Source organism: Staurois parvus, unplaced genomic scaffold, assembly GCF_062004578.1.
Source record: "Staurois parvus isolate SC_StPar_1 unplaced genomic scaffold, SC_StPar_1.0 ptg000096l, whole genome shotgun sequence".
NCBI classification, from domain to species: Eukaryota; Metazoa; Chordata; class Amphibia; order Anura; family Ranidae; genus Staurois; species Staurois parvus.
Window position 1 is genome coordinate 7,181,062 of NW_028317892.1, and position 27,442 is coordinate 7,208,503.

At 42.5% G+C, this 27,442-nt stretch overlaps 1 protein-coding gene across 2 annotated transcripts in view; it reads left to right on the top strand.

The window, feature by feature from the left end:
- Positions 1-27,442, top strand: part of PCGF3 (polycomb group ring finger 3) — a 127,596-nt gene that overhangs the window by 32,966 nt on the left and 67,188 nt on the right. Inside the window, exon 2 of one of the 2 annotated variants that reach the window (XM_089670875.1) lies at positions 4,717-4,766. The exons of the other annotated variant lie outside the window; for it this stretch is intronic. Coding sequence (XP_089527001.1) covers positions 4,725-4,766 — 42 coding nt within the window. The 5' untranslated portion in view covers positions 4,717-4,724. The remainder of the gene's footprint in view (positions 1-4,716; positions 4,767-27,442) is intronic. 2 annotated transcript variants of the gene reach the window in all.

The following is a 27,442-nucleotide window of genomic DNA, read 5'->3' on the forward strand; positions in this document are numbered from 1 at the left end:
CACTGGTCATCTGTGTGCTGAGATCATCAGTGGAGAACATGTTCTCCACTGATCATCTCGGTTTCCTAAACCACTAGTGATCTGAGATCAGCAACGATCCTTAGGATCACCGCTGATCTCTGTTTCATAAAAGGACTCTTCTGTACAAGGGGCATTCAAGTCAAACCGGGACTTTAGAATTGATCTAATAAAAAAAAAAACAGTGGAGTGGAAACTCCATTTATTTTTCGACTTGCTCCCCTGCTACATTTTATATGAATTCCAGTGTTTAACTAATGCTTTGAAAGCTTTGGCATAGAAAGATTTGTCAGTACACCTGAACCATCCTAGGACAGCCTGCTTCAATTCATCATCGTGTTCACTGTTCCCACAGAAAGACTCCTCTCTTGTGCAATTTCACGACAGGTTATGTGTTGATTATCCAGAATCAGGTGTTCCATGCACTGAATGTTCACAGGAATGACTGCTGTGGACTGGGAACCACCACGACTGGGATCATCACTGACAGACTTACTGCCATCTTTGAAATGTTTACACCATTCAAGAGTCTCACTGCGGCTCAGCGTCTTATCACCGTACTGTGCTTTACGCCTTCGTTCACAAGAAACTTCATCACTACACGTTCTTCCATGCACGCACTAACATTGTTGTCTGCCATATTAACGGTCTCTGGACTGGCCCGCAAAATGTGCACTGCCTATTAGTAATAGGACACCCTTGCCACATATTACTGCGTGTAGTACCACCTTGCTAGCATCCTTTTTTTTATACCTGTAAAATTAAAGATCCCAGTTTGACTTGAAAGTCCCTCGCATGTATTCTGTGCAGTAGAAGATCTGTTGATCTTTGCAGAATTCCATCCTCCTTTCTAACTTCCTTTGCACCAAACTCAATGTTAGATTTGGTGCTCTACAGCATATCTTCCCCCTGCTACAGTCAAGGCCAAAAATATTGACATCCCTGCATTTCTGTCAGATAATACACCACTTCGCCCAGAAAACTTTGTTGCAATTACAAATGTATAGGCATTCTCATGTTTATTTCTTTGGTTTGTATTGGTATGACACAAAAAAGTGGAGAAACTAAAAGCCAAATATGACACATCTCACACACAACCCCAAAAATGGACTGGACAAAATTATTGGCACCCTCAATTTAATATTTGGTAGCACACCCTTTGGAAAAAATTACTGAAGTCAGTTGCTTCCTGCAACCATCAGTGAGTTTCTTACATCTCTCTACTGGAATTTTGGACCACTCTTCTTTCGCCAACTGCTCCAGGTCTCTCAGATTGGAAGGGCTCCTTTTTACCAAGTACTGTTTTGAAATCTCTTCACAGTTTCTCTATGGGATTGAGATCTGAACTCATTGTTGGCCAGTTCAGTGCTCTCCAGCGCTTTGTCTTAAACCATTTCTGGGTGCTTTTTGACATGTGCTTTGGGACATTATCCTGCTGTAAGACCCATGACAGAGTAAGAGAGTCCTGACTTTCTGACACTGGCCCCTACATTGCACCACAGAATTTTTTGGTAGACTTCAGATTTCATAATCCCATGCACACGGTCAAGACATCCAGTGCCTGAAGCAGCCCCAAAACATCAGTGAACCTCCACCATGTTTGACTTTAGGGACTGTATTGTTTTCTTTAAAGGCCTAATTTCTTTTTCTGAGAACCATAGAATCATTGGCTTTTCAAAAAGCTGAAATTTTGTTTCGTTTGTCCACAGCACATTCTCCTAAAAGGATTTTGGCTTCCTCAGGTAAGTTTTGGCAAATTCCAATCTGGCTTTTTTATGTTTCTGTGTCAGCAATGGGGTCCAGCTGGGTCTATTACCACAGCGTCCCTTTTCATTCAGATGGTGACATATAGTGAGGGCTGACACAATTGTATCCTGTGCCTGAAGGTCAGCATGAAATTGTCTGGATGTTGATAAAGGTTCTTTATCTACCATTCAAACAATCCTTTGTTGCAATCTTTGATCAAGTTTTTCTCTTTCGTCCATGGCCAGGGAGATTAGCTACAGTGTCATGTGCTGTAAACGTCTTGACATTGTTGCACACAGTGGACATAGGACCATTAAGATATGTTAATTGATACAGGTGGGTTTAATTACAAATTACAGGAATATCAGTCTTGGAATGCAATTATTGCTTACAATTTTGAGAAGGGGCCAATAATTTTGTCAGGTCTAATTTGGGTGTTATGCAGGGAATGTGTCAGATTTGGCTGTTTTTGTTTTCTTTATTCTTTTGTGTCATACCAATACAAACATAAGAAATAAACATAAGAGTGCCTAAACGTTTGTAATTATAACAATTTTTTGGGCGAAGTGGTGCATTATCTGACAGAAATGCAAGGGTACCAATATTTTTGGCCATGACTGTATGTAATGGAAATGAGGAAAGGAATAACTAAAATACACTAGCCCACCAATTACTTATTATGAATTTCATTGAACACTAGTTGCTGAGATGAGTATTCACCACCAGCAAGATAAGTTTTTTCTTGTGGTTTCTCAGTGAGGCAGAGAGACGCTGAACAGAATATTTTTTACAGGGGCCTACCGCACATGTGTATCTGATGAAGGTGCAGTAGATTACTAGTAGTTTGTAAAATTCAACTGGGCATGCTCTTTAACCACTTCCAGTCATATGACGTCCTTCACGGATTGTGCCTTGCGCGTGCCTGCAGGGCTGCTATGTGGTGAGATTTGTCACCGGCTGTGTACCTCGGACATGGCCGATTACAGATCTGTGTACCGGTCCCGTTGCCAGTACCCTGTGACCTGCTGTGACCAATCACAGCAGGTCACATGACAGTTGTAAACAATGGATGGCTTTGTTTCATGCTGACCATTGTATACAAGTGTCTAGCTGTGAATTGTCACAGTGATCACATGCACAGGCTGGGCCAATCACAGCCCATCTGTGTCATGTGATTAGCCGTGGCCAATCACAGCTAATCACAACAAAAAAACCTGAATGAATCGATTTAATTCAGTTAAATGCTTGCTTATAGCAAAGAAATTCTTTGCTATAAGCAATCAAATTGTGTAAAAAAGAAGAAAAAAATACTGATCACTTCCCCAAAGTAGTACAATGTTACTATGGTAACATTATACTACTTTGGTCATAGTGTAATATAAAAAAAAAAATCTTAAAGAGAAAAAAATGTAATAAAAAAAATTATCAATTTTTTTTTTTCGTACGGTCACCAGTCTGTGTCCCTGATCACAACCACACCAGTTATATGATGATGTTGTATTGCACTGGTGACAGTATGTAAAGATTGTGAAAATAATTTTTTTAATTTTCCAAAAAATTCTGACAAAAGTTACAACTTTAAAAAAAACTCTCCATGCCTCTTATGAAATACGTCGGTCTGTCTACCTTGCAAAAAGGGGTAATTTAGGGGATATCTGTACTGTTCTGACATTTTTGGGCCCCAAGAAATTAGATTGTCAGAACTTCAGGATTGATCAATTTTAAGATATATCCCATAGTTTGTAAACTCTATAATTTTCCTAAATAATACTGATTTGGGTTATTTTCACCAAAGAAATGTAGCAGAATACAGTACATCTTGGAATAAATTTATGAAGAACAGTTTATTTGCAAACTTTTATAACAGTGTGTTTTTTTTTTTTTTTCTTTTTTTTAGTTAATTTAGCAAAAAATAAAAACCCCAGTGGTTTTTAAATACCACTAAAAGAAAGCTCTAGTTGTGTGAACAAAATGATAAAAATTTAGTTTGCCAGTCAGTGCCGCCTATCAGTGTCATATGAGTGCTGCCTTTCAGTGCCCATCAGTGATGCCTGTCCATGCCCATCAGTGCCACCTACCAGTGCCTCCTCATCAGTGAAGCCTATCAGTGCCCATCACTGCAGTCTCATTAGCACACATCAGTGAAGGAGAAAAATCACTTATTTACAAAATTTTATAACAAAAACTAAGAAAAACTTTTTTTTTTTTTTCAAAATTTTCAGTGGTTTTTGGTTTAAGAAAAAATAAAAAACCCAGAGGTGATTAAATACCACCAAAATAAAGCTCTGTCACAAAAAATTGATACAAATTTCATATGGGTACAGTGTTGTATGACCACGCAATTGTCATTCAAAGTGTGACAGCACTGAAACCTGAAAATTTGGCCTGGGCAGGAAGGGAATGAAAGTGCCTGGTATTGAAGTGGTTAAAGCTGGATAAGTTTTCATAGTTTACCAAGCCACTTCTTACCAAGCTACAAAACCACTTCACCATTACACAATAGGTCAAGTTAAATATGACTACTACTTGATGTACCATGACTAGGAGAGTTGAGAACCTGCACTGCTATGCAGTATATTTAGGGAAACATCTCCTGACATAAGCAGACTTGACAACATTTCAAAATGCTTCATTTGCTCATTTCATTTGTTGCATGGAGTTGATTTTTAAAATGAAGCATCAGAATATTCCCAATAACTTTTTTTTTATAACATTTTTAGTTTTTTTGCAAATTTTCTCTTCACACATGGGTGGATGAGAAGTCATTTATATATTGAAGTGCATATAAATGTTCTGTTAAGATTTACACACGTGCCTAGTAATTGCTGTGTGAAAAATATACAGTTATCAGAAAGTGTTAATTAGGCCTTTTGGATGATCTCTACATCACTGCAGGGGGTGGCCAATGCTATAGCAGTGGCAGACTCAAATTATCTCATCTCTTCTTTACAGATATTGCCATGATTCATCAAGCTGAAGTAGCACTTAAAGAAGAATTCCAGGTATGGCTATACTATACTCTGGTCTAGCTTAGACCAATGAAACAAAACATATATACCATACCAGTGGGAACCCCCTAGAAACTGTAAATGGCTGAAGTAGACAACCCGTTCCTGAGTGGCTTACCTGATGCATTGTGAAAACAGGAGGTCATCAACTCTGCATAAGCTCCATTCAGAGAATACTTCGCGCTTTATGAATGAATGCAAAGTTTTCTGTTTGAATGGGGTATGGAGCTTGACATCCACGACCCACCTCAGAAAATACAAAGCTATCTTGCATGACGCCCCTGCTGTGCGACTGCCCTCTTGTGTTCCGTGAGCAGGAGTGCAGGATTCAGAAGCAAGTGGAGATCACTGGTGCGGCAGTGTCTGCTTCAGTGATTTTCAGCTTCTAGAGGCATCGGCTGGGTATGGTGTATAGCTGGACAAATGTAACGAATATAGCTTTTCAAGTAGCTTTTCAATTGGTTATCTGATATGATCTCATTTGAGGGTCTACTTTAGCATGTCTTTAGTGCCATTGCAGCTTGATGAATTAGGTTTGTTCTAACTTTGAGTAAGAGTATTCAGCGTTGCCTGATGTTACTGTCTTCAGACAAAAAAAAATCTACAGACATTATTGTTCCTGACATTGTTATCAAAACCACAAGTATCATTAGAAATACCAGTATTGACTGAAATTAGCATTTTTACATAGTGTGGTGCTTTTGTACTTTTATAACCTTGTAATGCATAAAAGGAAATCTCATGGCCCAATGGAAGACATCAACTAGACTCTCTTGTAATGTCCATTAGTGGACTGGGGAACTTGGTGAAAGTGGATTTCAAACCAAGAGCTAATATTGTGATCTGTTTGCTGAAAACTGCAGAGTTTACTTAACAATGTGCCTGCATTTTTTAGTATTTTATAAAATGCAGTCAACACTGTTATAGGAGTATCTAGTCACAAGACATTGGTAGGGCTGTCCTCCCAACGTTCCAGTCCCCCCCCCCATTCTTTAAAATGAACAAGGCTTTGCATGCTTTGGAGTATAAACGTAAACACTGCGTAAAAACATTTGTAAAGTAAGCTGCTTTTTGAACCATCCTGCTCTTTTGCAGCCTTTAAAGTGAATGCAAAGTCATTTTTTTTTTTAAATACCACTTAGGACTTGTGGCTTTTGTTCACACTGGAAGTGGTGGTTCTCTCCCCACATTAATGAAAATGTAAAGCAGGTTTACAGTGCCTTGAAAAAGTATTCATACCCCTTGAAATTTTCCACATTTTGTCATGTTACAACCAAAAACGTAAATGTATTTGATTGGGATTTTATGTGATAGACCAACACAAAGTGGCACATAATTGTGAAGTGGAAGGAAAATGATAAATGGTTTTGAAAATTTTTTACAAATAAATATCTGAAAAGTGTGGCATGCAAACACAATGGGCAATTTCAAAAGCTGGGTTTGGCCAAAGGTCAAATACAAGCCAAAGTCCACAACCAGAAAAACAAGGAAGCAGTAGCCACCACATATTGGAGCCTTGGGCTAGGAAATTAATCTATTGCTCAGTCAATGGGTGTAGGCCTGAGCACATCTAAATATTGAAGTAGCTTGGCAGCCTGGGTGAGTACTGGGTTTGTAGGTGCTAGAACTACCAGCGATGCCTATACTTCCCATTCCTGGAACAAAGCAGGCTGTAGCAAGGTAGGATAGATTACATGGTGAGAGAACCACAAGTAGTAGATAAAGAACATTACAAATGTGTCACAGATGAGCAGCAAAGTACATTCCAATGCAAGGTAAAATTTGTGGTAACAATAATGATATTGGTTACGGTGGAAATAGGCTTTAGGCAAAAGCCTTAAAGCCTATGTTCAACTTTTAAAGAGAAAAAAAAAATCCATATTTTTTTGCATGAAAAAATGCTTTTATTTCGTTATTTATTTGACAGAAACCTGTAAAGTTTTGCACCTGTGATCAGTGGGTCACAGGTGAAATGCCAGGTTCCTGCAAACTCATTTTCCTGTTCCCTCTCTGTACAAAGATATGGACTTCCAGTTGCAAGGCTGCAGGAAGTGTCAATGGACTAGGAGTGTCCTGATTACTGCACCTGTTTTTTATTGGTAATTATACATCTGCAGTTGCAGACGAGACTTGTAGTTCATTCACAGATCTCTGGTAACAACTGGAGGGAAGAACCCCAAATGCTGTCATGTGGGGGAGGGGGGTCATTTTCGCCATGTTGAATGTTACACCCTAAAATATTGGTGTAACATCATGCACAAGGTGAACTTAATAACTTTGTCATTACTTAAGATAACATAATGCATACATTGCTTTTTTACGTACAGACAATGCTTTCTTTTCATGAATATTGTCTTGTAACAGTTATTTTATTTAATTTATTGCAATCTTTAGACAATTAAACATAACAAAACTAAAAAAAACACACTTTTTTTTTTTTTTGAGCGGTGTTAGTTTTTAAAAATATTGTTACTGTTGTGTTACTGGTGCACATTTTATTCTGTACTTTGTCCTGTTTAAAATTATGATTCTGGTACAAAACATTGCAAAGTTGTGTGTTTGTTTTTTTTTTTTTTTTTAAGTTTTGCACTTTATTGTCAATGTGATACGTGTAAATATGTTAAACATTTAAAAATATTAATGTACAAAGCAAACAAAAAAAAAAGTTAAAATGTTATTAGTTAATTGGGGAAAAAAAAATCTGAGAATTTATAATTGAATGGAGAAGAGCAATGAGTTATTTAGGGCTGACTAAAGTAAACTAAGGGTTAATAAGGGGTTAAACAGGAACATTTCATTAAAAAAAATTTTTTTTATCATACATCACGGGACACAGAGCTGGCTATTCGACTATGTGGGTTATAGGCCACCTATAGGTGAATGGGACACTAACCAACCAATCAGAGATGAGGTCCTTCCCTATATAACTCCTGCTACACAGGAAGTACCTCAGTTTTTTCGCCTGTGTCTGGAAGGTGGATTGTCACTGAAAGTGTTGCTGTGCACTTGCAGCATACCTGAAAGTCCAGAATGGTTCCATTAGAGAATCAGGGACTTTAATTGGATCCATTCAGAAGGCTATGAGCCAAAATAGTTGGTACCGGAGCCTCACTGGATAAGGAAAAGAATCCTCAAGGTTTTGGCTGTAATGCAGCCTTACGGCTCTGCACCCCACGCTGTTGGAACCCTGTGCAGTCTTGAAATCTGACCAAGGCGCTTCCAGCGGGGTTTTGTATGGGTCTGAGGCTGTAGCCCCTCAGCATGGGGACTAAGTTCTTGAAGGTCTGTATAGCAGTGCCCTCCGTGATGGGTGAAGATTTGTGCCTGATGGAAGTCGGGGACCTGCGGCGGGACTGGTAAAATATCTCCTTTTTTTTTCCTCTCTCTAAAGAGAAATCTTTAAATTGGAGGGAAAAGGAGAGGTGTTATGACTGTGAGTTTCCCCCAGGGGGAGTGCTCACTGTTGTTCCTGAGATGTGCTTGCTCTTTTTGTTTTCGGCCACTACAGGGAGTGTGGCCAGAAACGGAAGTTGGCCATATTTTTTTTTATCTGGAGGCCAGGACATGTGGACTGCTGCTGAGAGATCTCTTGTGGCCAGGACACAGAGCGGGCTATTCTGTAGGGGCATGTGAGTACTCCCCTGAGGGGGAAGCGTGGACCAGTCAGGAGCTGCCTTAGGTGGCTCATAAGGCAGCATTTGCATTGAGTGTTTTTACTTCAGCACACTACTTGCATAGCAGTATCATTGTGATCTGTGTTACTAGTGGAGGTGCACAAGTTTGCACTATCTGAAGTAATCCAGAAAGCAGACAGAAAGCAGAGTTGGGGAGGTGCAGTAGGAAAGGGCACTAATGTACCACTGCCAGGTCCTGAGGAACCTAGCCGAAGGTTTGCTGTAATCTCTCTTGACAAGCCAGAAATGACTGGGCAGTCTGAGCCGCTGAGTCGATATGGCATTGTGGCTGCTATTGGGGCTTCTGCCTCAGCATATGTAACCAAGGATGTTCTTGCTTCAGCCTTAGCGGGTTTAGAAGACAAGATCGCCGGGATGATTGCATCAATTTCACAGGGGGAGTAGGAAGTGGGATAGATCCCGGTCTCTAGAATAATCAATCCTGGAGCAGGAATGGTTGGAGCCTGAGGATGCGGAAGAGCTGGAAGAAGGTCAGGCAGTGAAGTTTCTGTCTGAGGAGTGGCAGCCTGAGGAGAAGCAGGAGGTCTCTGCCTCCCAGAGTCTGAGATTTTTAGTCCAAGTCCTTACTGATATGGTACGGTCTGCATTCAAGCTACCTCCTTTAGAAACCTCTGAGGTTGCTTATTCTTCCCTGGGCTCTTTGAAGCTTTCACAGATTACTCAAGCCTTTCCGATGCGTCCTCTTCTGGAGCAAATTATGTATGCTGACTGGGGCCACCCAGACACGGTTTTTGTTCCATCAAAGAGGTTTGTTTTCTTTTTTGTACCCCATGGAACAAAAGTTTTTTTTTTTATATTAACAATTTTTATTGGTTTTCAAATAAGTAAAATTATAAACATAACAGAAAGAAACATCGATGGCATAACTACACATCCAATAAAGTCATACAGAGTCATACAAAATCAGTGCGGAAACAATCAAGATCTTAGATTCGGGCCGGCAAAGAGGAAATTAAGGAATCCCACGGGAGCCAAATCAACTCAAATACAGCAGATGAACTATTATGTAAGGCAGTCAAATACTCCATCCGTCTTACTTCAGCAATAAGTTTGTACAAAGTCAGCATGGTAGGGGGAGTAGAAGATAACCAACCCATAGGAATACTTCTCCTGGCCGCGGTCAGCACATGAGCAGCAAGTTTTCTGGCAGGGTTAGATAGACCTGGGAATGGCAAGCCCAGCAAAAAATGCAGAGGGTCAAAAGGGAGCGAGGCATGCAGCATTGATTGCAACAAGGAACGGACTTCCTCCCAAAAAGGAACAATAGATTTACATGTCCAAAAAATATGATAGAGAGAACCAGAATCCTTACCACAGCGCCAGCAGACAGGAGAAGCACTCGGGTTGAAAGCATGAAGAACCTCAGGTGTTTTGTACCATAACATCATAATCTTGTAAATGTTTTCCTTAAAAACCACACAAACAGAAGATTTAGATGCATTTACCCAAATAGTCTTCCACGTTAGTAAATCAATATCACGTTGTACAAACTGAGACCACCTACGCATGTAAAGGTGAGTTTCATTAGATAAAGGGGATGCGTCCATAAGAAGTATATAAGTAGTGGAGATGATACCCCTTTGGTGGGGGCCCTGCATACATAAACGTTCGAAGGGTGTAGGCTTCCCCAGGATCAATGAGGATGATAAAGTAGAGAAAAAATGGCGTATTTGGAAATATATATATAGGTGATGAGGAGGTAAAGAAGCTTTTTTCTGGAGATCCGGGAATGAATGTAGTTTACGAGTCACCGGATGTACCAAGTGACGCAATTGAAAAAGGTTGGATACCACCCAAAGAGACATCCGGGATATGGCCATATTGTCTGGCAGATTAGGGTTAGAGGATATTTGTCAGAGGGGAGCATTCAGAGGCCAGCGTGAATTGAGCCTTACATTTCTGCCATACCATCAATGAAAATTGCATGGGACCAAGGAATAGATGACGGAAGGAAGAGACATCCACTGCTGCGGTTGACCAAAGAAGGGAACATGGATGAACTGGGGACAGTTGTAAAGATTCAATCTCAGTCCATGTATTGGGAGGGTATTGCGTGGACCATGACATAAGAAAACGAAGGTGAGTCGCATAATAATACTTGATTATATCCGGCGCTCCCAATCCTCCCATAGAGCGCGGAGAGAGCAGAACAGAACGTGCAATCCTGTGCCTCTTATTGTGCCAAATAAAGTGTAGGAAAGATTTCTGAAGGGAGTGAAGCTTGGACATAGGAACGGGAACGGGGAGAGTCGCAAACAGGTACAAGAGTTTGGGTAACACGGTCATTTTTAGAACGTTAATGCGTCCGAGGAAAGAGATGGGCAAGGCATCCCAATGTTTCAGAGAGCGAGAAAGTGCTATGAACAAAGGGGGGAAGTTGACCTCGTATATGGATTGGTAAGAGAGAGAAATATTAGTACCTAAATATTTTAAAGAGTGTGTAGGGAAAGGCGTCCTGAAGCGAGGACAGAACGATAGGCGGGACATGTATTGGGAGTGCCTCAGTTTTGGACGTATTGACTTTGTAACCTGAAATAGCCCCAAATTGTTTCAAGGTCTTATGCAAAATCGGTAAAGAAGTATAGGGACTCGTGAGCGTGAGAAGAATGTCATCTGCAAATAACGATAATTTGTACTCATGGGAATGTGACTGTATCCCGCGAATATCCGGGTTTGACCTAATAGCGATGGCTAAAGGTTCCAGACAAAGAATAAACAGTAAAGGAGAGAGTGGGCAGCCCTGACGTGTACCGTTTGACACCTGAAAGGGAGGCAAGAGAAAAGAAGCTAATCTGACCTGTGAGAGGGGGGATGAATAGAGGGCCTTCAAAGCTACTACAAATGGACCTTTTGAAACCAAATCTCTCCAAGACCATGAACATATAAGGCCAGCTTAAACGGTCGAAAGCTTTTTGAGCGTCCAAGCTTAATAACACAGTAGGGGTAGAGGACCTGTTAACCAGATCAACCAAATCAATAGTTTTCCTAGTGTTATCTGCGGCATGTCTGGCAGGTACAAAGCCCACTTGGTCCCTATGTATGATCTTGGAGATGATTCCGGACAATCGGTTGGCCAAGATTTTGGTAAAAATGTTGTAATCGGAATTGAGTAGGGCAATGGGGCGGTAGTTGTCCACGATAGACTGGTCCTTATCGGGTTTAGGGATGACCGAGATATATGCACGGGAGAATTCGGTTTGGGGTATGATTCTCTTAAAAAGATCGTGATATAGAGAGAGGAGATGCGGGGCCAGAATACCAATGAAAGTTTTATAGTAGGAGTAGGGCAATCCGTCCGGTCCCGGAGCTTTACGAGAAGGGAGAATTTTGATTGTGTCCAATAATTCCTCTAGTGTAATATCAGCATTAAGGGTGGCAATGTCTGAAGGTGAGATTCTCGGGAGTGACAATGTGTCAAATAATGACTGTGTGAGGGGTGGATGTAAGTCCGGGGTTAAACAGTTGTACAGTTTCAAAAATGAGCCAAAAAGAGTTGCCATATCCCGAGGGTCGTAAGTAGGGCTTCCATCTGGCTGTATTAGTAGGTCAGGCATCAAAGAAGGGGACTGAGCTTTGAGACGGTTGACTAACATACGATGGGGCTTATTGGAAAATTCGTAGAATTTCTGCTTAACCCAAAGGAGGGATTGAGCAGTCTTCCTGGAGTCAAGAGCTTTAACTTGGTCCCGTAGAGAAGTTACCCTCTGGAGCCCAGGAATAGATGGCTTAGCCAATAACCGTCTTTCCGCCCAAGATAGTTGTTGTATGAGAGAAGCCCTAGCACTCGCTGAGGACTTTTTTAAACGAGAACCCATAGAAATACAAAGCCCTCGAAAAACCGCCTTATGGGCCTCCCATAGAGTAGAGGAGGAGGTTACAGAGCCAACATTGTGGGTGAAGTAGGTATCAAGTCCCTGCGACAATTCATCTCTAAGATGATCTGTGGAAAGAAAGGTTTCATTAAGGCGCCAATGACAAGGTTTGGATATAACAGGGGAGAAAAAAAGATTTAAAGTCAAAGAGGCATGGTCGGACCAAGTGATGGGATTAATATCAGAAAAAAACAGAAGTGGAAGCAATGGGGCAGAAATGAAAAAGTGGTCTAGGTGAGAATAACTACGGTGAGGGGTGGAGTAAAAAGTGAATTGTTTATGGAGAGGATGTTTAATCCGCCATGCGTCAAAGAGACGATGCTCCCTAATTAGTCTACGAAAGGATTTTGAAGAGGAGCATTGCCGCTTCGAGGGGGTGGACTCAAAAAGAACCTTCCTGTCTTTATGGGGGGAAAGAATCGGATTAAAATCTCCCCCAACTATCACCTGCGAAGTGGAAATGGAATCCAGTTCGGTGAGTGTTCGGGATAGGAATTGCAATTGACCCGTGTTAGGGGCGTATAAATTCAGCAAAACCAGGGGAGTCTCACTAAGCATACACTACAAAATAATGAAACGACCCTGTCGGTCAACTTTGGAGGAAACTACTCGAAGGGAGCAATGTGACCCAATCAAAATTGCCACCCCAGCCTTCCCAGAAGGATCAAAGGCCGAGTAGGCTCGGGGAAAAAATCTCGAGGCAAAACGAAAGGAGCCTGTAGATTTGAAATGGGTCTCTTGGACAAAAATGATGTCTGCTCCTGAGGATCGAAATTCCTTCAAAGCCATCCACCTTTTTTGAATAGAGTTGAGGCCCTTAACATTATATGATAGAAACCTCAAAGCCATTATATAAAAACGGTGACTGAGCTACATGTATTCGCATGACAAATGGATGAGTACCATCGATATAGTAACAAAAAAAACAGAAAACATAAAACATTCAAAAAACATAACAGAAAAAAATACACAATGAAGAACAGGTATCCGCAAGGATATAAACTTGGGAACGTCAACTAAGCCCAAGTCGTCTAGGCCAATGGCTAGACAGTATCGGGGGCAGCACGACATCTGACACTTCCGGGAGGACGTCAAACCCGGCCAGAAGAAACAAAAACAAAATAATATGCACCCAGCAAGGCTATGGCCGAACAAAACGGCACCAAATTCGCCACAAAAGGTCACCCCTGGAAATCATCAGGCAGGTGGGTCGCTTGATCGGGAAGGGCGTGGACGTTGCGGTGTGCGTGTGGGTCTCCTCCGACCTCCGCGGACAGGTGTCCATATCTTGGAAGGGGTGGCAGAAGGACGGGATGGAGTAGGCGGCGGCGAGGACATATCATCTAGTAGAGGTGGAAGTCCCAACTGCTTTAGGAAAGATTCCGCCTCTTGAAGATCTCGGAGAACAACATGGGTGTTGTCCCTAACAACCACCAGCTTAAAGGGAAACCCCCAACGATACAGGACACGATGTTGCTGAAGATGTGTAGTGAGCGGCTTCAAAGCACGCCGCTTAGCAAGAGTAATTGGAGAAAGATCACAGAAGAGTTGGAGTTTATCACCTTTAAACTCCAAGGAAGATTTGTGGCGGGCCGCTGATAGTAAGGCTTCTTTACTTTGAAAGTAGTTGAAGCGGACTATAACATCACGTGGATTATTCCCCTCAATTGGTTTAGGGCCCAGAGAGCGATGAGCCCTATCCATCCGCCAATCTGCTTCTTGAACCATGGGGGCAGTAGCAATGAAGGACAGTAGATGGCGGTGCGATTGAGCATCAGCAACGGATTCGGACATACCACGTATGCGGATATTTTGGCGCCGTTCCCTGTTTTCCAGGTCCTCTTGCTGGAGTTGCATTTGGGACATGGAATGTTTCAGATAGGCGTTGTCTTCCTCCAAAACGTGAACGTATTGCACCAAATCATCAAACTTACTTTCCAATTTATCCGTGCGGTCCCCAATCTGGGCTATTTCCCCTCTGAGCTCATTAGCCAATTTTCCCACTTCAGCGGCTATGGAGGCGGTAATATTTCGTAAAAAAATTTGCAACTTGTCGTCTAACGCGGATATTGTGAGTGGAGAAGACGACTTTGTCGGCTGAGGGTTCAGGCTAGAGGCTGGGAGATACCCTGGAGTAGGGTTGTCCATAGCCTCTCCAGCTGTCAATTTGGGGTCATGATCCCCCATTTGTGGATGGATCAGAGCAGAGGCTTGCAGCTGTGCTGGGATTAAACAGGATGCAGTACCCTCCGCGGCCACTAGAGGTCCGGGATCGTTTCTCGGACCTCTGTTCTCACTAGAGGCCGGGGATTGCGGCCTGTACAGGAAGCGCCGCAGTGGCGAGGGCCGCGGGTCCTGAGGCTGCGGGGAGGGGGGCTTCCAGCGCCCTATCTTCCCCATAGAAGCCTCTCCCTGATGCTGGGCCGGGTGCTTGGGGATACGTGATTCACCCGAGGCAGAGAAAATGCAGCGTTGCGGAGCGGGTGAGTCACTCCTGGCCGGGGATGAGCAGAGCTCAGCAGGACACGTCTGCCATCATCCCTGGCCACGCATGCCCCTCTGGAACAAAAGTTTGTTTAAGAAATGGGGGTTGCCTATAGTGGATGCAGCTGTTTCATCCCAGAATAAATATTTAACATGTCCTGTGGATAATGTACAAGTTTTCAAGGACCTAGCAGATAAGAAGCTGGAGTCTCTCCTTAAGGCCTCCTTCTCCCTGGCAGGTTCTGCCGCAAAGCCAGCTGTGGCAGCTATTGGCATTTGCCAGAGTCTTTATGACCGTGTCAAGCAATGGGTTGGAAGACCATCAGGGCAGGTGGAATGCTTAGCCGAGGAATTTGGAGGATGTTCCACATGCATTGTGTTTCTTGGTCAATGCTCTTAAGGATTTAATTCAGCAAATTTCTTGCTTGACCCGCTTATCAGTGTACATGCACAGGGTTTTGTGGCTGAAGAGCTGGTCAGCAGAACTGCCATGCAAAAAATTATTGGCAGGTTTTCCCTTTCATGGGGAACGACTGTTTGGGGAAAATTTGGACAAATATTTCCAAAAGATTTCATCTACTAGGCAGTCGTTTCACCACATACAGGTCCCAACCTCCAGGGGTAGATCTCAGAATCAAAACCTAAGGAGGCCCTGGGTGCAAAAGTAATCTAAAATCTGCCTCCTTATGAAGAGGCGCCCCACTTGTTTGGGTGGGGAGAAGGATTTTGAATTTTGTGGCCACATGGAGGGCTCTAATCCAAGAAAAATGGGTAATTTCCCTGATTTCTCTGGGGTACAGACTTAGAATTTCGGGAATGTCCCACTCCCCGGTTTCTAAGATCAAATGTACCAACAGATCCAGAGAAAAGAAGAGCTTTTTTTCAGGCACTCGATTTGCCTATTGGCTTAAGGAGTAATCACAGACATTCCAGTGGTTGAAAGGTTTCAGGGGTTTTATTCAAACCTGTTTACAGTCTCAAAACAAAATGGGGATGTAAAGCCCATTTTGTACCTCAAGGGGCTAAATTAGTTCCTATATGTCCGATCCTTTCGTATGGAATCGGTTCGGTCAGTAGTGGCCTCCCTACAGGAGGGAGATTTTTTTGTTTCCTATTATTCATTCCTCACCAAAGATTTCTGCGGTTTGTAGTAGGGGCTCAGCATTTCCAGTTCATAGCACTACCGTTTGGACTGACCACGGCTCCCAGAGTTTTCACAAAAATTCTTGCTTCGGTGTTGGGTCTACTCAGAACTCGATGAGAATCAGTCACATGTTATCTAGACTATCTCTTGCTCAGAAATCAGTCATACCAGATCTGAAGCAGGAGGTGGTTCTTATGATGCAGATCCTGGAACAGCTGGGCTGGGTACTCAACCTCAAGATGTCGGCCCTTGAACCAGTGCAGAGCCTGGAGTATTTGGGGATGGTCCTAGACAAGGTTCAGGCAAAGGTAGTTCTGTCTCCAGGGAAACATTGCGCCCTGAGGAACGAGGTCTGCAGTTTGAAGGCCAAGAGGTGTCCTTCAATTCGCCTCTGTATGAGGTTGCTGGAAGATGGTGTCCTTGTTCAAGGCTATTCCCTATGCTCTATTCCACTCCAGACCGCTGCAAAGGTACATTCTGTCTGTTTGGAACAAAATGATTCCGGCCCTGGATTACTGCATATCTCTGTCTCTAGAGGTGCAGCAGAGCCTGAATTGGTGGTTAATAACTCCTAATTTGGAGAAGAGAAGATCCTTTCGGTCAGTGGTCTGGAAGTTGGTAACCACCGATCCAAGCCTTTCAGGTTGGGGGGCTGTTCTGGAGGAGGTCACAGTTCAGGGAACATGGCTTCCATGGGAAAGGGATCTTCCCATCAATATCCTGGAACTTCGAGCAGTGAGGCAGGCTCTGAGATATTGGACATCCAGGCTTCAGGGTTGGCCTGTAAGGATTCAGTCTGACAATGCCACAGCAGTCGCATACATCAACCACCAGGGTGGTACCAGGAATCGAGGTGAACTACATTCTGACCTGGGCAGAAAGATATGTTCCAACTGTGTCAGCAGTGTTCATTCGAGGTGTGGAAAATTGGCTGGTGGATTATCACAGTCGCCGGTAGTTGATTCCAGAGGAATGGGCTTTGCATCCCAATGTTTTCATGGAAGTCTGCCAGCGGTGGGGTTTCCCAGATGTAGATCTATTGGCATCCAGTTTCAACAACAAGGTTGGTCTTTTTGTGTCCAAGGTAAAGGACCCTTGTGCGGCCTTAGTGATCTCTTGGAACCAGTTCTCATTGATTTATGCCTTTTCTCTGATCCAGCTGCTGCCGCGTCTCTTGCACAGGATTTGGGAGGAGTCTATTCCGGTGATACAGATTGCTCCAGCCTGGTCCAGGAGGGCCTGGTACATGTACATAGTTTAGATGGCAGTAGATGGGCCGTGGGCCTTGCCGTATTGGCCAGACCTGTTTCCTCAAGGTCCCATATTGCACCGGTCGCTAAATTTGACGGCGTGGCTAACCTAGATCCTGAAGGATAGGGCAGTGTCGGTTTCTGTCATCCCCACCATGTGGGGTGCTAGAAAGGAAGTTTCTAGGAACATTTATTATGGAACCTGGTAGGCTTGCATTGCTTGGTGCGAAGTTCACAAATGGCACCCACGAAAGTATGCGATTTGCAGGATTCTGTCGTTTTCTTCAAACAGGGTTGCATAAGAATTTGGCTGTTTGGTACCATTAAGAGCCCGGTTTCAGCATTAACTGTTTTTTTCCAGAGGCCCATTGCGTCTTTATCTTTTGGTCCGCACTTTTTTTTTAAAAGTAGTAATGTGTATGGCTCCTCCTATCAGGTTGCCTTTTGTGTCCTGGGGATCTGAACTTGGCTTTGGAGGTTTTGCAAAAGCCACCATTTGAACATATTTGAGAGATTCCACTGGTCCTGTTGACTCCTGCGAGAAGGGTATCAGAGCCGGCAGCTCTGTTGCAGAGAACCATTTCTGGTTTTGCATTATGATAGGGTGGTGTTGTGACCTCATCTGTGATTTTTACCAAAGGTGGTTTCTGGTTTTCATCTCAATCAGGACATTGTTTCATTCTCTCCTGGGCCTCAGTCAGCAAGAGAAAGATCTCTGCATACCTTGGATGTGGTTCATGCTGTAAAGGTCTTCTTGGAGGTGACAGCACAGGTCATGAAGTCAGATGCTCCATTTGTGCTTCCAGAGGGGTCTAGGAAGGGGCAGGCGGCATCCAAGGTGACTATTTCTCATTGGATCCGCCAATTTATCATTCAAGCCTATGGTTTGAAAGGTAAAGTCCCACCCTTTTGGGTGAAGGCACATTAATAAATTAATAGAATCAGAAGATGAATGCACATATGACCCTAATTCAAGTGTGAAAACAATATATGCAAAAAACATGGATGGGTGCAGAAAATATCAAACATCAATAAAGGCAGCACAGTGTGCTAATAATTTGCCAGTGAATAAGTGAACACAAGATATTAATAAAAAAACTGATGGGTTAAAAAAGAAACATAATGTGATACAGTGAATAAGTCCCAAAAAGTATAAAAGCAGTCTAAAAAAAGAGGAACACAATAGATCTTCAACACAAGCCGTGAAACATCCAGTGATGAAAATATATATAATCAATCCTCCACCAGCTAGCGTGTGTGCTCACCTCCAAAATGCGACCCACAAGGAGTCAAAGCATACAGAAAACCTTGAACCATGATCCCAAATAGATGGTCCTCGATAGCAATAAAAGAAAGAGGGGTCCTCTGCGATGACGCTGGCAAACACTCACAGGCATGCTTCAGATATGGCCACAGACCTCTATCACCTCCAGTATCCCAGCATGGAAGATTTAAGCAAGAAGACTTCCCATAGTGTAATATGTCAAATACTTTATTATAAACAGCACCCAAAATGACTACTCACATTAAAAAAGGGTCCACAGACCAATACAGGCAAGATTGCTGCAGTAAAAAAACTGCAGGAAAGGTGTATAGGATCGGGAGTACCAAGATGGCGGCTGCCATCTGTACCGGATATGATGTCACCACGTTTCCATCCTGTGTGTTGCGTCACAGGTCACGTGACTTCCTCAGGACTCGGAAGGGGATGATAGGAAGACTCCATAAATAGAGAGCCCACGCCTGGTAACTCTCGAGGGCGGAGTGCAGCGGCCATTTTCTTGCAGTCCAAGCAAGAGGACTTCAACATAACACAGCCATCATTACCATTAACCTAAAAACATGAAGAACAAATATTGCAGCAGTTCCAATCACAGACTACTGAGGGACATATACCAAGCAGAGAGAAAAGCAAACTTTTTTTTTTTTTCTTCATCGCATAGGGGACAAAGTCCCCTATGGGATGATTTTTGGTGACCGGTTCTCTTTGAGACATCCAGGGTCTAAAAGACCCTGCATGTCTCCCTTCTGCTGAATGTAATGTAGTGCACATCGCACCGCATTACATTCTTTCCCGGCAATTGCATTACAATCTCTCAACGGGGACCCAGAAGTGACATCGTAACATCACTTCCGGGTCAGCACAAGAAGAGGAGGGGAGCGAGCTAAAAGTAGAAAAAAAAAAACCTACCTGCTCGGCGCCTGGATCTACATGTCCCAGGCGTTGGGTGATAGGAATCCAACATCCCTGTTTCTGTTTTTTGGGACTGCTATTATCCTTTTTGGGACTTATTCACTGTATCACATGTTTCTAACGCATCAGTTTTTTTATTATTATTGATATCTTGTGTTCACTTTATTGATGTTTGATATCGTCTGCACCTATCCATGTTTTTTGCATATGTTGTTTTCACACTTGGATGAATGTCATATGTGCATTCATCTTCTGATTCTATTTATTTATTCATTTATTATTTATGATTTATGTTTTATGCAGGGAGTAGCAAAGCACCAATTGGGATTATTGAAGGTGGCTATCATGGGGTCACCCTCCCCTCACATTTTGTATTGGTTTGAGACATCCCACATAGTCATGAATAGCCTGCTCTGTGTCCCATGATGTACGATAAAGAAAATTAAATTTTTTTCTACATACTTACCTGTAAAATCCATTTCTTAGCGTTCATCACGAGACAGACATCCCACCCCTCTTTCGGGACTGTCAGTGCTTGCTACAAAAACTGAGGTACTTCCTGTATAGGAGGGGTTATATAGGGGAGGAGTTCTCTGATTGGTCAGCCAGTGTCCATTCACCTATAGGTGGCCTATAACCCACATTGTCATGAATAGTCTGCTCCTGTGTCCTGTGATGCACTCCAAGAAATGGATTTTACAGGCAAGTATGTAGAAACAAATCCAATTTTTTTTCTTCTTTTTTACTTGTCATGCTGCTTTAACTGACTTCATCCACAGATGAAGTTCATGCCTTTTGATCTGTAGATAAACAGATGCAAAATGAAACAATGTTTCTTTGTATCTTTCTGTATTTGCAGCTGAGCAATGATTGTGTGTGTGTTTTGACAGCTTCAGTTCCTGGGACCTTCTCTGTGTACTCTGCAATGCAGCTGTCATTAATCAGAGCTGAATTGCTGTGTACAGGGACAGGGGGTCCCGGCAGTAAGGCAGAAGGACTAGACATTCTACACACGTCCTGTGTACAATGATGGTATTTTCTGGGCATGTGTAGAACTCCCAGAGTCTGCAACTGGTTAAAGCAGTAGCCTCAGTAAATCCAGCGGGGCAGTATTCTGATGCCATAACCATAATTTGTGGCCATTTTACAGTGTTGAAGCACTCCTCTTCTATGTCCTTCCTAGCAATGTTCATCACTGGTAAATGTGGGAGTGGGAAGCATAGAGCATCATTGTGCTCCTTGGCTATACCCACATGTCATCTTTTGCCTGCCCTCAGCAGCATTTCATACACTTTTCTGCTTGGGACATGCAATCTCCTGGAGGCTGGCATTACTAAACTCTCTTTTGCAAATACTAGTTCTTTAGCTGTCCTGATGCTTTGGTTTTGGTATTGTCTTAGTCGCCTAGTCTTTCTCTTAGTCTGACACATGCAACAAGCTAGTTTAGGACAGTGACTGACTGAAAAATACTGAAGTCAAACACAGCCAAGCATCTAGCTTTTTAGGAGGCCTGTGGTGGCAGCTTCCATACTTCTTTCATGACAGAGTCACTTTAAAGGCAGAAAGAGACTCTTGTCATATGACATAGATTTCAACAGAAGAATTCAGTAGAGACCAAAAAAAAAAAAAACAGGGAGGGTGAATCTGTTACTTCTGTATTTAGCAACCAGTCAGCTTCTAGCTTTCTTTTTCAAAGCTTAATTAAAGAAGCTGAAGATAAAGGCTGATAGGTTGCCATGCTTAGCTGCTCCAGATTCTGTCTGCTCCTGTGTTGATAAATCACTCTGCACCACCTTTCTGTATGTTGGAGTTGTAATAACTCGGTAGTAACTCAAAATATATCCCATATTTTACCATTAAACTGTAAAAGAAATGAAAGATCACATCTGGCCATAAACTGCTTGAATTTCAGCTGAATCGTGGTGAATTGGTCGAAAGCTGTGCTGTTGGGGGTCCCTGTCGACCTCACCCAAGGGACTGGTGGAAAATCCTTGGCCAAACAGTGACCAAAGTCAAGTAGATTCAGGGTTCTGGGTAGTTTCACACTGCCATGCTGCGGTTTGGCTGCAGCATAGTGTACCCACGGTTTACTTATGGGATACTTGTGGTTTTCTATAGAATTTTATTAGATTGAGTGTTTTTGCTTCTTTTCCTGACAGTCATGTGTGCTGCATATGTGGTGTGCTTTCAGAAATGCACCAAAAATATGCAATCTAATAGAAGTCTGTGAGTAACCTGCACAAAAACTGCAGGTACAGTGTGCTGTACCTGTGCTGTGGCCAAACTACAGTGCAGCAATGTGAAACTGACTTAAGGTTGGACATTTTTTTTTTCTACCAGCCAGAGGAACATTGGGGGAAAAAAATAGGATTTTGCCATCCACACGCATGAAGTGGATGGATTACTCCTCCATTGTCAGAATACACTGATCAGTGGCTGCAGCCGCTTGACAAATTTTTGAATAGGCTCTGTTGAGCAGGAACTGCTCAACAGGTTAAGGTTTGCCATAGATGCCTATCTTTGTATTTCCTTCTTTTTTTGACCAGCCAGGGGGCAGATTGGGGGTGGGGGGACGGGACTGATTTCCACAAGGTGGATGGAGGACTCCTCCGATTGTCAGAATACACTGATCAATGTCTGCAGCCAACTAAACTAATATATTACCTGGTAAAGGAAATTCCTCCATCCATATTTAGTGTAAATGGAGGAATCTATTAAAATGTGTGTATCGCATGCCTTACAAATGGTAACGTTTTGAGGGTGGGGGGGGGGGAGAGTGCATATGAGGAAGAAGTGTTGGAGAACAGCCATGTTTGCAATAACCAATGTGAGTTTAATATAAGGGCAGCCAATCATACACAGGCATTGGACGTGAACAAAGATCCCAAGTCTGCAAATTTTCCTTTACAGGGGAGTAGCATGAATATTCCAACTGCAAAACATTCCTCTTTCAGCAGCATTATATATAATATATATATATACAGTGGGGCAAAAAAGTATTTAGTCAGCCACCAATTGTGCAAGTTCTCCCACTTAAAAAGATGAGAGGTCTGTAATTGACATCATAGGTAGACCTCAACTATGAGAGACAAATGAGAAAAAAATCCAGACAATCACATTGGCTGATTTGGAAAGAATTTATTTGCAAATTGTGGTGGAAAATAAGTATTTGGTCAATATCAAAAGTTCATCTCAATACTTTGTTATATATCCTTTGTTGGCAATGACAGAGGTCAAACATTTCCTGTAAGTCTTCACAAGGTTGGCACACACTGTTGCTGGTATGTTGGCCCATTCCTCCATGCAGATCTCCTCTAGAGCAGTGATGTTTTGGGGCTGTCGCTGGGCAACACGGACTTTCAACTCCCTCCAAAGGTTTTCTATGGGGTTGAGATCTAGAGACTGGCTAGGCCACTCCAGGACCTTGAAATGCTTCTTACGAAGCCACTCCTTCGTTGCCCGGGTGGTATGTTTGGGATCATTGTCATGTTGGAAGACCCAGCCACGTTTCATCTTCAATGCCCTTGCTGATGGAAGGAGGTTTGCACTCAAAATCACACAATACATGGTCCCATTCATTCTGTCCTGTACATGGATCAGTCATCCTGGTCCCTTTGCGGACAAACAGCCCCAAAGCATGATGTTGCCACCCCGAAGCTTCACAGTAGGTTTTGTTCTTTGGATGCAACTCCGCATTCTCTCTCCTCCAAACACTACGAGTTGTGTTTCTACCAAACAGTTCTATTTTGGTTTCATCTGGCCATATGACATTCTCCCAATCCTCTTCTGGACCATCCAAATGCTCTCTAGCAAACTTCAGACGGGCCCGGACATGTACTGGCTTAAGCAGGGGGACACGTCTGGCACTGCAGGATCTGAGTCCCTGGCAGCGTAGTGTGTTACTGATGGTAGCCTTTGTTATGTTGGTCCCAGCTCTCTGCAGGTCATTCACTAGGTCCCCCACGTGTGCTCCTGGGATTTTTGCTCACCGTTCTTGTGATCATTTTGACCCCATGGGGTGAGATCTTGCGTGGAGCCCCAGATCGAGGGAGATTATCAGTGGTCTTGTATGTCTTCCATTTTCTAATTATTGCTCCCACAGTTGATTTGTTCACACCAAGCTGCTTGCCTATTGCAGATTCAGTCTTCCCAGCCTGGTGCAGGTCTACAATTATGTTTCTGGTGTCCTTCGACAGCTCTTTGGTCTTCACCATAGTGGAGTTTGGAGTGTGACTGTTTGAGGTTGTGGCCAGGTGTCTTTTATACTGATAACAAGTTCAAACAGGTGCCATTGATACAGGTAATGAGTGCAGGACAGAGAAGCCTCTTAAAGAAGAAGGTACAGGTCTGTGAAAGCCAGAAATCTTGCTTGTTTGTAGGTGACCAAATACTTATTTTCCACCATAATTTGCAAATAAATTCTTTCCGAATCAGCCAATGTGATTGTCTGGATCTTTTTTCTCATTTTGTCTCTCATAGTCTACCTATGATGCCAATTACAGGCCTCTCTCATCTTTTTAAGTGGGAGAACTTGCACAATTGGTGGCTGACTAAATATACTTTTTTGCCCCACTGTGTGTGTGTGTGTGTGTGTGTGTGTGTGTGTGTGTGTGTGTGTGTGTGTGTAATATATATATAAAACACCTTTTTAAAGGGAAACAAAATTTATCTGGTAAAACATGCTGGAGTTTGTATGGCAACGTTTACTAAAGTAATTTACTTGACTTCCACTTTTCTATTTGTAATTAGTAAATGCTCCCTCTGGTGGATGTTTGGGAAAGATTATTGGCATCCTATATCAGGAGTGTTGAAATAAACTCAGTTACTTATTTCTAGGGAGTCCTTTGATTTAAGGCACACTTGAACTGAGAGATACTGTAGGAGCTGTGAACTGCAGTACTTGTATAATACTGCTTAGAAAGAAGCAGTCTCCGTCTAATGAGCAAGTATTACATACATGTAAATAAAAACATTTGTCGTCTTTGTTTGACCAGATCAACTCCCACATTTTTAAAAATCTATGAATTCGTTTAGCCTAGGGTATCATGAACACCCCTCCTGGCAGGGACACTGGCCTGGCTTCACAGTAATCTTGAATTGGATAACACACATTGTGTTAATGCTATGCTGTCCAGAAGGAATGACCACCCTCAGACACTCCCTCTAGAGAACAAGTATGATAAAAGACTAAACTGTGCAGCACTAAATGAAACTATGCATCAAAAAACAAATGCTATCAAAAAAAATTGATGTGGATACATAAACGCACACTACATGAAAGTGCTACCATGCAAATAATAGAGAAAATGATTATACATTTATAAACCGTGTCAGTACATAAAATACAAAACTATAAAAACAGTCCATAAAAGAGCAATGTGCTAATTAGGTGCAAAAAAGTGCTTGTAAGGTGCATCCACTCCTAGACCTAAGTGCCAGTCTCTTGCCCACCACACCGCTGTGATTTCAAAGCTTCTTAACTAAAAAAATCATAGAATTATATTAGATAATCACTTTTGAGGACTATCAGGTGGTCATTTCAACAAGAAGAGGGACAGAGAAGAAATGATCAAACAGCCTATTTACACAATGCAGAGGATTAACCCCTTAGGTTCCACAATGACTATAACAAGCATGTTTTACTGCATACACAGACTGATTTTTACTGTTGTGGGTTTAGTAACACTTTAAGCAACTTTTTGCCTTAGAGGCTGTCCCCAGTTTTCCTGTTGATTACATTGAGCCCATTAGCAGTTGTTTGCTATGTTTCCCAATCCTCAGTTGGGCTGCTTTTGCTTGTTCCAAAATTTAAAAACGTCCTGTTTCCCTTAATGGACAAGAAAGAGAAAATATTTTTTTTTTTACTTGTAAAAATGTTAGGGACACAGGTCCCACCCTTCTGTGTTTTTTTTTTTTTGTCATTCTCTTGGTAATGCTTTGCCACAAAACTTGAGGCATGCTGCTGGTTGGAAGAGTTATTCCCTTTGCTGGCCTACAGTTTACTTGTTTGCAATTGTCCAATATTCCTCTAGGCAGCAGTATAACCCAGAAGTTTACAACTTCTGGTGTCTCTCAATAGACTCCACAAAATCGTATTACCATGAGTACCATCTTCTAATTATTTTCATGTTTACTGGTTGCAGCCAGCAGGTGGAGTTTTAGTTGCTGAAGCTTTTTACTTCTGGGCTCTGGGAAGATACTTTAATCCTCTGCTGTTTAGCTCTGTTCAGAATGAAGATACAACACCCTATCGTATGAATCTCTTATCTTCCTTATATGTAGGAGTAATAAAACGATTATGTAGTCAAAGGCATGATTACCTTTTTATACGTTTTTAAAAAATGTATCCTGTATACTAAATGTATTTTTTGTAGAAATTTTTGCTTGTGAGGAACAGAAAGATTTATAAACGTATTAGAATGCTAATCCTCAGTAGACTCTGAACCACACACGAGTATACTGTAATTGATCTGCCTATTGCTGTCTAAATGATGCAATCTGCTCTTCTATGTCTCATAACCATAATTATTGGGAAAATTAGTTGCATGACTTGCATCCAGAGTACTGCCTTGTAGGAACACTGGTCACTCAACTTTTAGTGAAAGAAATATATGTAAACCTATATTGGGAGATATAGCTTCAAATGGAAGTTAAAATAGCAGAATGCATTTTAAGGATTTCCCCCCAGTTTTATGCATGCAAACATCAAAGTAAGTGTTCTGCCCATGCAAGGGTTGTTTAGCATAACAACCAACTCAAATACTTTTCAAGCTCCTAGCTATTTGTTGCATCTATTCCTTAGGACAGCGCTGCCCCAGTCTGTCTCCTTGCTTAAAGTGGTATTAAACTCCAAACCAAAAATATAATGTATTGCAGCTTAGCCATCATTAGATGTGGTGGCTGCATTACTTTTCTTTTTTTCAGGCTTTTTTTCCCCCCTTTGTTTTCAACTGGTGATCTGGCCAGTAACCCACCTCCTGTATTAGTATGCCCTCACTCTGGATGAAGGAGCACAGGGGCACAGCAGACACCAGCATTGTCAGTTTGGCAGGGCAAGTAGTGTTAGATATGCTAGCAGATTAAAAACGGAGTTCCACCTGAAAAAAAAAGTCAGCAGCTACAAAAACTGTAGCTGCTGACTTTTAAGATACAGCCACTTACCTGTCCCTTGGTCCAGCGGTGTCCTCACCACCGCTGGTTTCACCGGCCATCTTCTCTCCCTGGTGCCAGCATCTTCAGTGTGAGCACCTGGCTGTGACAGCTTGCGGATTTACAGCCAGGTGCCCACTGTGCATGCTCGAGAAGCACTTAGCTTTGTGAATGGCCCTGTAGTCTTCTGGGACCTGTCACGTGTCCCACAAAACTATGGGGAGGGGGGACAACTTCCGATCGGCTAGGCAATTGCAGCAGAAGTGGGAGCAGGTACCTGTCAGATTTGGGTACCCGCTCCCCAAAGGTTCCAGTCTTAATGGGGAGGGGGGACAAAGGCTTAAAGCGGAACTTCCCCTTTTGGGTGGAGCTCTGCTTTAAATACACTAACAAATTGAAGCCAAACTTGAGCCAACACTACAGTTACACAAGCAGAAAACTGTTTTATTTTCTTTTGGGACAAAGGTTTTACATGAAAAAATAAAAGCTGATTATTGTAAGCATCCATGTCAGTTGTAAATGGTTTGTCTCAAAACTCTTAACTGATAGATTTGCAAGAGAGCTTGTTCTGTTGAAAAACAACAGAGTTATAGATCAGATCACCAGGTGAAAATAAAAGAAAGAAACCCAAAAAATGAAAACTAATGTAGACATGACATCTAAGAATTGGTAAGCTACAAAATAATGTTTGCTTCTGGGTTTAATGCCACTTTAACTAATTTCTTCAGTCACCAGACTGGACCTCTTTCTTGCATACATACAGAGTGATACTTGCTTAGCTCAGACATACCGGCTTATTCAGACAGGTCCCTGTCATATCCAGCTGTGACGTCAGTATGGCTCACAGTCTGTGTAGGTCAGACAGGCCTGGACATGTGCACC